This window comes from Sinohyriopsis cumingii, chromosome 14 (genome assembly GCF_028554795.1).
Source record: "Sinohyriopsis cumingii isolate HCF-2022 chromosome 14, ASM2855479v2, whole genome shotgun sequence".
NCBI classification, from domain to species: domain Eukaryota; kingdom Metazoa; phylum Mollusca; class Bivalvia; order Unionida; family Unionidae; genus Sinohyriopsis; species Sinohyriopsis cumingii.
Genome location: NC_142974.1, coordinates 70,159,887 through 70,173,786, shown reverse-complemented (window position 1 = coordinate 70,173,786; position 13,900 = coordinate 70,159,887). Strand labels below are relative to the sequence as shown.

General features: G+C 34.9%; 1 protein-coding gene across 1 annotated transcript; it reads left to right on the top strand.

The window, feature by feature from the left end:
• The first annotated feature begins 6,572 nt into the window (after window positions 1-6,572).
• On the top strand, window positions 6,573-9,566 carry LOC149784091 (uncharacterized). Its single transcript, XM_089932178.1, has one exon. It carries the CDS (start codon window positions 7,281-7,283, stop codon window positions 8,619-8,621), a length of 1,341 nt encoding a protein of 446 aa, XP_089788304.1. The 5' UTR covers window positions 6,573-7,280; the 3' UTR covers window positions 8,622-9,566.
• The last annotated feature ends 4,334 nt before the right edge of the window (window positions 9,567-13,900 follow it).

The following is a 13,900-nucleotide window of genomic DNA, read 5'->3' as shown; positions in this document are numbered from 1 at the left end:
TTTCACTGGGTAAAACAAAAGAATGCATCTATAATATGCTTGCAAGAAACTCATATTACAAAGAACGATGAAATATATTGGGCAGCTGAATGGGGATACAAATGTATATTTAGCCACTGCTCTAGTAAGAGTGCTGGGGTTGCAATACTTTTTAGAAATACTTTTGAATTTATAATTCATAGAGAAAGATGTGACAGTCAAGGGAGATTTATTATTTTAGATATTACAATTAATGGCAACAGAATAACCCTCGTGAATTTGTATGGTTATAATGATGATAATCCTAGCTTTTTTAGAAAGTTAAAGGAGGAGACTTTATTTTTTGAGAACTCATCAATTATAATGTGCGGAGACTGGAATACTGTTCAAGACTTAGATTTGGATACTTATAATATTTTACATGACAAACACCAACAGTCTAGGGCAGCGATTCAAGACCTGAAAAACGAATTGGAATTAATTGATCCCTGGCGAAATTCCAACCAAGACTTAAAGATGTATACCTGGAGGCAAAAATCTCCCTTGAAACAAAGTAGACTAGATTACTTTCTTGTATCAGATGACATTCATATGAATACAGCTGATGCATGTATCTTACCAGGGTACAAGACTGATCATTCAGCTATTGTTTTCAGTGTGGCGTTTTCAACGTTTCCAAGGGGAAAAGGATATTGGAAATTTAATAACCAACTGTTGAGGAACATTGAGTATACTGATTTGGTCAAAAAAGTGTATAACTGACACTGTAAATGAATATTATGTAGGGGTAAATAAAGATGACTCTCTCCATGTTTCTCTTTCCTGTAACGACCAAATGTTCTTTGAAATTTTGAAAATGAAAATAAGATCTGAAACTATAGGTTATTCTATTAGGAAATCAAAAGAGAAACGGGAAAAATTAAAGAAAATTGAGCAGGAAATAATAGAAATTCAGGGGGGACTGTCGAATAACATAAATGGGGAAATTCTGGAAAATTTAGAGAGAAAAAAAGCAGAATTAGAGGAATCTAGGAAAAAATAACTAGAAGGTGTTATATTAAGATCTAAAGCTAGATGGTATGAATTTGGGGAAAAAAGCACAAAGTACTTTTTAAATCTTGAAAAAAGAAACTATGTTAATAAGACAATAAAGGAAATTATCTTAGATGATGGGACAAATATATCTGACCAAATAGATATTTTAGAAGCACAAAAACAGTTTTATATGGAATTGTTCAAAAGTAGAATTGCTCAGCTTGATGATGAGGCTATTCAAGAAACTCGAAATAGATTTTTTTATCACAATATTAAACTTAGTCGAGAGGAAAGAGAATCATGCGAGGGTCTGCTTACAATTAATGAATTTGGTATGTCTCTAAAACGGATGGAAAATGGAAAAAGTCCTGGCTCGGATGGATTCACTGTAGAGTTTTATATTTTATAAATTCTTTTGGAAGTCTCTGGGGGGATTTATATGTAGATCAATAAATTACGGATATACTGTAGGAAAACTTTCAGATTTTCAGACTCAAGGAGTCATCACCTGTCTACCAAAGGGGGAAAAAGACAGAAGATATTTTAAAAACTGGAGACCTATATCACTTTTAAATACTGATTATGAGATTGCTTCGGGAGCAATTGCAGCTAGGATTAAAAAGGTTCTTCCATCAATAATCAGCGATACTCAGAAAGGATATATGAAGGGTAGATTTATTGGAGAAAACACCAGACTATTATATGATATCATGGACCAACTTGAGAATGAAAACATATATGGTTTATTATTGTTAATAGATTTTGAAAAAGCCTTTGACTCAATCAACTGGATCTTTGTGGAAGAAGCTCTACAATCTTTTAATTTTGGTGATTCCGTTTGTAAGTGGTTTAAACTGTTTTGTAATGACTCTAATAGTTGTGTTATAAATAATGGACATATGTCATCTTTTTTAAGACTTGAAAGAGGATGTCGTCAAGGAGATCCCCTTGCACCTTATTTGTTTATCACTGGGGTTGAGATTTTAGCTATAACTTTAAAGCAAAACGTGGATGTACGGGGAGTAATCTTTGACGCCAGTGAATATAAATTGGGTCAGTATGCCGATGACGCTTTTATTCTTCTTGATGGATCTAGTTTTTCTCTTAAAGCAACTATGAATATCTTGCAAGGTTTTTCTCTATTATCGGGACTTAAATGTAACATAACAGAAACAAAAGCTATTTGGATTGGAAACAGGAAATTTTCTAATGAAAGAATATGTCCCGAAATGGGCCTGATTTGGTCCTCTTCTAACTTTACACTCCTTGGCATAGAATTTTCTCCAGATTTACAACAGATGGTGGAAATCAATTATATGAAGAAACTAACAAAGGCAAAACGAATACTGGCAAGCTGGAGTCAAAGACATCTATCAATAGTTGGTAAAGTAATTGTTGTAAAGACTCTTGTTCTGCCCATATTCATACATCTTTTTTCAGCACTTCCTAACCCATCAGCAAAAGTTGAAGCAGAACTAAATCGCATGTTATTTAAATTTGTATGGGGTGGAAAAGTAGAGAGAATAAAACGTGATATACTAGTTTCCCCAGAAAACGAGGGAGGACTAAATATGATACACATATTTTCATTCATTAGGTATATTAAGATAAGATGGGTTAAAAGATTGCTGGAAAAGGAAAATGGAACGTGGCAGAACTTAGTCAGTACAACTATACTCAGAAATAAAAAGGATATTTGGAATTTAGGGAGAAGGAAATTAAAAGAATTTTGTAAGTTCATTAAAAACAGTTTTTGGAGAGATGTAATTTGGCCGTATCTAAATGGAAAGAAGAACCGCGAAGTCCTAACGAGTATCTATCCATGAGTATTTTAAATTTTGTCCCCCCTAAAATGATCTATCAATACAAATCCTGGACAGAAGCTGGTTTTGAAATTCTGGACGATCTAGTAGATGTTCACGGTAATTTAATACCTTTTGAGATAATAAAACAAAAAACTGGAAGCGATGATTTCTTGAAATACTTCTCCTTAATATCCAGAATTCCTAAAGCATGGAAAGATGCCATAAAAAAAAACACCTAGTACATAATAATTTTGATAAGCAGGAGGATAAAATAACGAACTTGCGAAAACAAGATTCACTCAAGTTTGTTTACAAAGATCTTTTACAGGAAGCTAAAAAGCAACACACTGCGAAGCAAGAAGCTTGGATGCAAGTATTTAATAAAAATATAAGTAGTGAGGAGTGGTCTGATATATACAGCCGGGCAAAACGCTGTACCAAGGATACCAAGTTGATCTCTTTTAACTTTAAATTAATCCATAGAATAATCGCTACTAATGATTTTCTTAAAAGAATTAACATATTTGATGACAACAAATGTACTTTCTTTAAGAGTGAAACTGAAAGTATTGAGCATCTCTTTTATGACAGTAGTATTACTTCACAGTTTTGGTACCGTTTTATTGAAGTTTTTGCACCTTTTTGCCCAAATATTGTACATCTGTCCAAAAAAGAAACATTTTTAGGAAGTGAACAACTGGACAGTTTGGGTAATTTTCTGCTTATTTTGGCAAAATATTATATTTATACTTGCAGATTCAATATGAAAAATCCTTCTATTTTTGCTTTTAAGCAAATAGTTGCAATGTATAAGAACATTGAAAAATACACTGCTAAGGTAAATAAAAAAGAGGACCAATTTCTTCAAAAATGGACCTCAACAATGAACATTAAACTTGTCTCTGACTTGAGGGTAAACAGGAACAAAATACTGTAATATCACAAACGCCATGTCACCTAGATTGTGTGCCATATGCATGTGTATATGCGTGTGTGTGTGTGTGTTTTTCTTTTTTACTTTCTCTGTAGATTATATTTATTATCCCTAGATTATCTGATAACCAGAAATGTTTGATTGTAAGGTGACCCTGGGATGGTTCCCCGACCCATTGGTCAACCTATTACGGGGTTAATAAAAAAAAAAAAAAAAGTTATACAGAAATAATATAGTAAAAAAAAAAAAAAAAAAGGAATATGCCAGGCGTATAGTTAATGAGCTGGCTGCAGAGGCCGTAGTCGAAGAGGGAAGGATAAAGAAGGAAGAGGAGGAGAGAAGACAGAGGGAAGAGGAGGAAAAGAAAATAGGAGAGATGATGACTTACAATATACCAGAGACAGATGATTGGGGTGCTGAAGCCAATCATCCTCCCTCTGCGCTACCAGTCAAAAGAGTGAAAGGAGAATGGAGTAGAAGATGTGTGTGTGGTGCCAGGCCTGGAAGGTGCCATCATTAACCAGGTGTAGTGGAGTTCTTAAAAAAACAGCCCTTTTCAGGGCTACTCCAAACTCTAGAAAAGAAATAGTAATCGATTTGCCAATGTGTGTATGTAGAGTAGTGTGAATATAAATAATGACTTTTTTTTTTCCTAGTGTGGGTGTATGTGTTTGTGTTTGTAAGCGCTCACGTACGTTTGTGTGGATAGTAGATTATTGGGTTTGATTTTAATGCTTAGCGTGTGTGTGGATAGTATAGTTTGGGTTTTGTAAGTGCTAAAGTACGTTTGTGTGGATAGTAGATAATATGAGATGAGAAAAGTAGGAGATGTTTTCCTTCACGTCCGAGCGTTTTACGTGATGATCTAGGTAATATAAGTTTTGGGTTTTAGGGGATGTTTTCCTTCACGTCCGCGCTTTTCGTATAAAAACCCACAACATTCGTCGTTCGCGCCATTCTACGGAATAAGCGAAAAGAAAATGGTAGCTGTATCTGACCTGTTCAACAACTTAAAGGAAACATACTATTGGATGATAGACAGTGAATATGTAGTGGAAAGAATTGAAAGAGAATGGAGGATAAGAAACAGTCTGGACTTTGCTAACAAACTAAAAGTAGCCAGGGAGAAGATAGAGGAGTTAATAGAAGAAGTGAAGAAGTTGAGAGGGTTTATTAATCCTCCCTATGTCAAAATTGGAATGTTAAAAGAGGCCTTGCATAATGTTGTAGAAGTAAGGTGTTTTTTGGAAGGAATGGTGAAATGGTCAGATTGGCCCTTTGTCAAAAGGGGTCTGGGAAAGCTGAAGAACTAATTAGAAAAGTGATGGTGGAAGAAGTAAAGAAGATAAAGGAGAAATGGAGTAAAGAAAGAAAGGATAAGGAAAATTTAAAGAAAAAGGAAGAGTTTGAGAGGCTCAATCAGAATTGGATAAAAGTTCAGGAAAAGTTCAGAGCTCTAGGCCATCCTGACTGGATGCCAGAAAAGGAGAAGAAGAAGACAGGAATAGTGGCAAAAGTGAGAAGATGGTTAAAGAAGTGGAGGAGTTAGAAGAAGAAGAAACCCAAAGGCCCATTTCAGGGCCATTGATAGGTCTCGAAAAGATCTTGACTTTCATTGCCTACCCCATTTAAAAAAAAAAAAAAAAAAAAAAAAAAAAATAGAGACCCCTCCCTGTTTCAATTTTCCCATGTTCCATTTCCATAGGCCCATCAGGTCGGGACCATATTAAAATAGGGTCCCGACCCTGTTCCATTTCCCCTTGACGCTAAACAGGCCCAAGATTTTTTTTCCCATGTTAAATTCCCTTGAGGCTAAACAGGCCCAGGGGTTTTTGCCCATGTTAAATTTACATAGAGGATAAACAGGCCCAGCGTGGTTTTTAATGCTAATTCCCCTTCAGGCTAAGGTGGCCCACTATACTACTAACATTAGATTAAGGTCTATGGAAAAACAATTGGTACCGTGATATCCTAAACCGAGCGTCACGGGTTTCCATATTATTATTTCTGAAATACTGTCACATACAGCATATCCACCGCTTGTAATCTTAATTTATTTGTTATTTGCACGGATATTTCCTGAACACTTATCTCTGAATATGGCCTTTAGCAAAAAAGACACAATAAAAAGTTTGAAAATTTAAACCGACGAGTCTTTCAAGCACATAAGAGCTAAGCCAGTCAACTTCCTGCGAACGAGCCAATGAGAATCCTGTCCTTTATCCGGTGTTTGAACTGGCCTTTGATTAATATTATACCTCTCGATGTTGCAGTTTGAAGAGTCGCATGAAGCACTGGAGATCAAACATACAGATGTAAACTTTGTGATGAAAAGTTTAAACAGATTAGTTGTTTGAAGCTTCATACATACTGGAGTTTAGACCATTCAAATGTGATGGTTCTAATGTTTGAACAAAGTAGTCCTTTGAAGAACAACATGAGAATCCATACTGGCGATAAATTATTCAAATCTGGGGTTTGTGATACAAGGTTCGGATTGAATAGTCATTTGAAGAACTGCAGTAGAATCCATACTGGAGATAACCATTCAAATGTGAATTTTGTGATAAAATGCTTGCATAAAGTAATTCTTTAAAGAAAAATACGAGAATCCAAACTGGAGATAAACCATTCAAATGTGAAGTTTGTAATAAAATGTGTATAGAGAGTATAGTCTGGCTCTACATCCCCGTTTGTTTGTACCCCCCCCCCCCCCAATCGATTTAAAAAATGAGAACGTTTGATGTGATAAAAAGTGACATAACTAAATAAATTGAATCACTAATTTACAATTTGTAACCTGACTGTGACCAGAATGGCATTAATGCTGGCATCCCCTGCACCATTTCATGTTTAACGGACTTTCCATACATAAACGGCTCCATATTGCATATACTATAGGCTAGTTTATTTCCATTAGACAACGTAATGACGTTAGCTCATCCTGTTCGGCAACTGCTGCATAAATCCGTAAATTACATAACGGTGTGAGTTTGGAATTATATCCCTTTGCATATATGAACATATAAATTTAAACCGCTTGTTAAATCCACATGAAAAGCAAATTTGTAGTTGTCATTATTTTCCTTTGCTTGATTCGACTTTGTAAATATCGGAACCAGACGAGTTATGTATGTACGTCTTTAGTCATCATAAACCCCTTTGCTGAAAATGGACTTGTCCAGAAACAGGAAATGGATCTGAGCATGTTCGTTTATTACACTGAAAACTTTCGTTAAGCATGAAACGAACATAAAATGAGGTGTTAGGGCCACTCTAGTCACAGTCAGTTTAAAAACTATAAATCAGTGAAGGAATTGACTAAGTTCCTTGCACATTTTATCACAACAAAGGTTTCCATTATTTAAATGGGTAGGGCGTACAAACAAACGGGTTTGTATTGTCAGACTATAGTCATTTGAAGAACCACATGAGAAACTATACTTAAGATTAACCATTTATATTTATAGAAACATACGAGAATCCATACTGGTGATAAACCATTCAAATGTGAAGTTTGTGATAAAATGTTGAATCACAGTAGTCATCTGAAGATATACATGAAAACCCAGACGGGAGAAAAATCATTCATATGTGAAGTTTGTGGTAAAGTGTTTAATAGAGGGAATAGTGATCTGAAGAGACACATGAAAATCCATACTGGAGATAAATCATTCAGATGTGAAGTTTGTGATAAAGTGTTTAGAGATAATTGTGATCTGAACAGACACATGAAAATCCATACTGGAGATAAACCATTCACATGCGAAGTTTGTAATAATCTGTTTGGAGATAAAAGTAGCTTGAAGCAACACACGAGGATACATACTGGAGATAAACCATTCAAATGTGAAGTTTGTGATAAAATGTTTGCTCAGAGTAGTCCTCTGAAAAGACACTTGAAAATCCATACTGGAGATAAACCATCCAGATGTGAAGTTTGTGATAAAGTATTTAGAGATAACAGTGGTCTGAAGAGACACATGAAAATCCATACTGGAGATAAATCATTCAGATGTGAAGTTTGTGATAAAGTGTTTAGAGATAATAGTGATCTGAAGAGACACATGAAAATCCATACTGGAGATAAACCATTCACATGCGAAGTTTGTAATAATCTGTTTCGAGATAGAAGTAGTTTGAAGCAGCACATGAGGATACATACTGGAGATAAACCATTCACATGTGGAGTTTGTGATAAAATGTTTGCACATCGTAATTCTTTAAAGAAACATATGAGAATCCACACTAAAGATAAACCATTCAAATGTGAATTTTGTGATGAAATGTTTGCACAAAGTAGTCGTTTGAAGAATCACATGAGAATCCATACTGGAGATAAACCATTCAAATGTGATGTTTGTGATAAAATGTTTGGACAGAGGAGCACTTTGAAGAATCACATGAGAATCCATACCGGAGATAAGCCATTCAAATGTGAAGTTTGTAATAATCTGTTTGGAAATATAAGTAGTTTGAAGCAGCACATGAGGATACATACTGGAGTTAAACCATTCAAATGTGAATTTTGTGATAAAATGTTTAGTCTGAGAAGTTCTCAGAAGAGACACTTGAGAATCCATACTGGGGATAAACCATTCAAATGTGAAGTTTGTGACAAAATGTTTGGAGAGATTAGTCATTTGAACAACCACATGAGAATACATACTGGAGATGCATTATTCAAATGTGAAGTTTGTGATAAAATGTTTAGAGAGAGTAGTCATTTGAAGAACCACATGAGAATCCATACTGGAGATGAACTATTCAAATGTGAAGTTTGTGATAAAATGTTTGTATGGACTAAGACTTTGAAAATCCACATGAGGATACATACTGGAGCTAAGACATTCAAGTGTGAAGTTTGAAAATCCACATGAGGATACATACTGGAGCTAAGACATTCAAACGTGAAGTTTGTAATAAAAGATTTAGAGAAGGTTGTCATTTGGAGAAACACAGGAGGAGGTTGAATACTGGAAACAAACCATGGAAATATTAAGTTTGTGATACAATGTTTAGACTGAGTAGTCATTTGAAGAAACACATGAGAATTCATACTAGAGATATACAAACACAATTCAAAGGTGAAGTGCATGATTTAAGGCTTAGACAGAATGCTGTTTAAAGAGGCACTTGAGATAATCCATTCCCATGTGAAGTTGGTGATAGCATTTTAGGGCAAAATACTGCTTTGTAGGTTGGTGATAGTTTTTAGGGCAAAATACTGCTTTGGAGAACCACATGAGGTTGAATACTGGAAAAAAAAAAAAAAAAATTTTAAATTTGTTCTAAAATTTAAACAAGGTTGACATGAGAATACATACTGGACATTAACTATTCAAATGTGTTGTTTCTCATCAAATATTTGGGACTAGTGCAATGAATTGCAACATGATGGTGTATACTTTTGATAAAGTATTCAGAGGTTTTGGCACAGTACATGTTCAACCATGACATGATAATACAGAATGGAGAATAATTATTAAAGGTGTAGTGTTTTCATTTAGGTTAATAGTTTTATGAATGTGGGTCTTAACTCATTAACCCCTGAGCGAAACAGCTAGGCATTCCCCTACAGCCTATGTGCGGTGAGATTACCTAGTGCAGTGTTAGCTATACCAGGGTCTGTATCCCTGAGACTTGCTGAGAGTACTTGGCTTGGATGGAGCTATTTGCAATAAATGTTATTTTCTTATTTATGTTCCTTTAATTGAGCTAAAAGATGGCACAGCAGTTCTCAATAATATTATGACATAATGGTATAAATGTCACGCCACATGTAGAAATAAAACTCGTGCAAAAAGATGAAATCAGTGATTTGTTCATTTTGTTTCTCCTGTAATGAATAATGCATAAAATCCATGATGAATTCACAGAGAATGATTAACACTATCAACACATGAATATTATTCCATTTTATGTACACAGAAATTCCACTTGTCATATTTCTTGTAAACTTAAGAAAAGATGAGATTATTGCATGTGCTGGTGTTATAAGCAGACATTTTAGTGCAAAATAGTTCAATTGGGATATGTAATTTGTAATGATGTATATGTAATGTTTCACTAAAACCATTATTGTTGGTAACATGTGTATAATGTCAGTCATTTCCTATGTGTAAACAGCAATGTTCATGTGGTCAGTTTCATCTGTTCTAGCATTATTTTTCTCAGACTTTTGGTTGTTTGTAGTCGTTTGCATGAGATTGAATGTAGTAGAAGAATTTAAATATGAAACTTATAAATGCTTCCTGGACCTTAGCACCAAGTATATGCACTTCACAGAGTAACACTTGATGCATGTAGTTCCTAGACCTTAGCACAGGACACACGTAATATCTGGACCTTTGATCTGGACAGACATTTGTATATCCTAGGATAAGCACCAATATATGTACTTCCTAGATCTGACCACCAGAGGTATGTACTTTATGGACATTAAAACCATTTGTAACATTTACTCAATGTATATACAGTAATCAAGAAACTTACAAATATATACATCATGTGACACATACAACTAGATTTGACATGATTACCCTGACAATTATGAACGGCAAAGGAAATATATAACATTTATACGTTTGTGTGTGAGAGATTTGGATTTTTAATGTAGCTTTATTAATTTTTCAATGCTATCGCTATGATGTCTGCAGTGTGTCAGTTTATAGTGATGTCTAGCACTGGGGCATCATGCCGCAGACATGTAGCATGATGTCCCACCCAGTCACATTATTCTGACACCAGGCCGACGAGTCCTAACACTAACATCTTAATGCTAAGTGCCAAGCGAGGCAGCTGTTGGAACAATTTTTATAATTCTTTGGTATGGCTCGGCTGGGGATCGAACCCATGACCTCCCGCATCCTAGGATGTTCTAACCACTAGGCCACCGGAGCGGTCCCCCATAAACGTTTTAAACACATTACACCACTCCCTCGATAACTCGCGCACATTGGGGTCCAGAAACATCGACCGCACTATAAGTGAGGCACGAGTTATTGAGGGACCTATAAAATAAGCCCAAAACCAATAAAGTGATCGACGACATAAAGGAAAAATAAGGGGGGGGGGGTAGGCAGATTATACTGTTGAATACTCACTTTATAATCGTGCTGATATTAACTGTGAATAAATATCTCTTCATAACAGTGTACTCTATTTATTATTTCCTCATAGGGCAACATTAATTTGAGGATAAATTACAGTATATTGAGGCGATCATCGAAAACATTATTCCACGTGGTTTCAGTTCACTTAACATGTGTACCACTTCACACATTGTGTGCTATGTCACTAATTTTTATGTTGAATTGGATACATTCTAATTTTATTGTTTGATCCAAATTAGACGTTTTTTATATATACAAAAGATCGACTCTTTTCGAGAAACAGTGTCGATCGAATGATAGATAGATAGATTTGAATGTGATAGAATTAAAATGGAAAATAAAAAACATGGGTTAATCAGTACTAACATATTTAATTGGTCTACAAATTTAAAACAGCGTAAATTAGAACAAGTTAATACTTGCCGTTCATGCCACGCTTGACAAAATTCAATTCACTTTTTGAAAAAATCAATTACTTTTTTTTTGTGTGTTACACCTTGGTTTCTCTGGCGCCGAGCAAAATTTCTCAGATTTCTCAACTGCATGAGCTTTACGTAGTCAACATTTTGGGTCTCCAGCCACCTTATGGCAATATAAAAATATTTGATTGCTTCCTGTGCAGAGGGGGGAGGTGGTGCAACATCTGCGTCTGCATCACTCTTAACACTTGTGTACTCCAGTTAGAATCGTCTTCTGCTGCAAATTTGTTCGTTATAGAATTAATTATTGTTTCATCTGATATGTATTCGGCTGTGGGGCAATCATTTTCAGCACAAATCCACTCCTCCATATCATCAACAGAAACGCCCATGTCAGGACCATGAGTCTGTACGAATTTCTCCTAAACAGCCTCGGCATTAATAGCATCAGTTTCACTGAAACCTTCGAAGTCACTATCATCGTCGCTGTCTCTGTTACTGTTTTGCTTTACGTCAAAGGCAGCTCCAAGACCCTTAATCCAGCACCCCATGTCTCTTGTAATCGATTTTTTTTAATGCAGCAAACACTTCCCCAAGTTGTTGATCAAAACAAAGCCGGCATGTAATTAGGTTCTCACAGAAGTACTCACGGGTTTCGATGTGACGGTCGATTGACTCTTTTCATGTTTTCAATGAACAAAATATGTTGTGATTATAATGTTTACACTGAAACGGAATTAAAGGATTAGAACGTGACTTTCACACAGGAAGACGTTTAATTGGTGTTTATTTAATTCTCTGTTGCCGCCTGTTAGCATTTACCAGAAGTTTTCATTGATCGCTATTTCACCAGACTGTTTATTTACAGTATACTGACAACTATTTATCATAAAAACTTACATAATATATGATATCTTGAAACAGAGGTCTCGCTAGGGTTTTACAACTGGGTCTTTCTGCCTCTGAATTCAATCACTAAATATCAGTACATTTTCTCACCCGGCCGTCAGTCAAAGCCTTTGAACTAGCCGCCTAGCTATTGCATCATGTTCTTTTTTTTATGTACTCTTATAAAATGGCAATATGTATGTACATCAAAGAGTCTTTCAGTCAATGAATTCTGTCATTGTAAATATCAGCACAGTTAACTGATCAACACATTTTCCCACAAAGCTGGTGGCTGAAACAGGACCGGCAAATCTTTGAATTTTCCCGCGTACATATTGCATGCGTACGGAGGACTCCCGCCTCAGTGATTTTCTGCGTCCCAGATCAAAAATTGGCGTCCAAATACGCGTAATTAAGCGTTTTCGAGATATCTGAAATTAATTCTTATTTAAGAACTTGCAAATTTCAAAATATGGATTATATTTTTACGGGCATTAATCACCATGTTCGATGATAAAACGATCAATGTATCAAGGTTTAATTATCAATTCTTATCGTAATTTTTGATGTTCAGCATATTTTAAAGATATTTTAAATACATTTTCTCTAGAAAAAATCGGGAGCCAAGACAGACACCGCGTTATAAGCGGGATCGCGAGTTATCCGGGCGCGAGTTATCGAGGGAGCGGTGTACTTCCTATTTGTTGTTGTTTCTCTAACACATAATAGCTTTTTTTTTTAAATGTTGAACTTTATACTATAAAAAAGATCAAAATCGGTTTAGTTTGCTTAAAATCTCTTGCCATTTATTGGCATTGTTACTTTGAATTTTATCAAATAGCTATAAATCTGACATAATTACTCTACTGAACTGCTGACATAAACAGTCGAAAGTAATGTATTTCATTTATCTAATCCGATGGATAAACATGACATTTTTCAAAGCTGTGCACAGAATAGGCCGACATATCGTGAGTCATGAAAACACGGGGGAGGTCCAAAATTAATAATATTTTGAAGAGAATATTATGGGGACAATTGCCTATTTTCAAATGGCAAGCATTGCAGTATTTTGTTTAAGTTAATTCGAATTCGGTTTGCGTTTCGATTCAAGTTTGAAAATTTACACATTTAATGTTAGTTATCCCCAAAATAGTGTCATCGTCTCGATCTTTTTCACGCTTGAGTGACTCTTTACTTTCATTCATCGAGCTGAATGAAGGGCGAGGAATGAAAATTGTAATTAACAATAAAGAGATATAAAAACTGTTTTCAGATATTTATTTTCGAAATATTAAGTATGTATTTGCATGTTTACCTCAACACACATCACTAATCAAAATTACATCTCATGACAGGGTAGAAGTGTCAAATCATGATGTGCAAAAGTTTACTTCTAAAGAGTAACTATCTATGATTCTTTTCTTTTTTAAAATGAAATGAAGTAAAACATCAGCTACTAATATACGAACTTGAAATACAAATATACATAGTATCTCTACTGAAGCATAATTTTTGCAACTCGGTGATGGTCTTTTGCAATAAAGGAGTTCATGGTGCTAAGATGGATATATATATATATATATATATATATATATATATATATATATATATATATATATATATATATATACACTCATACTCATTAATGGACAATGCACTAGGCATGTGAATATAAAAAAGAAAGCAATAATACTACTCAGTCCAGCTTTACTGTTGCCATGT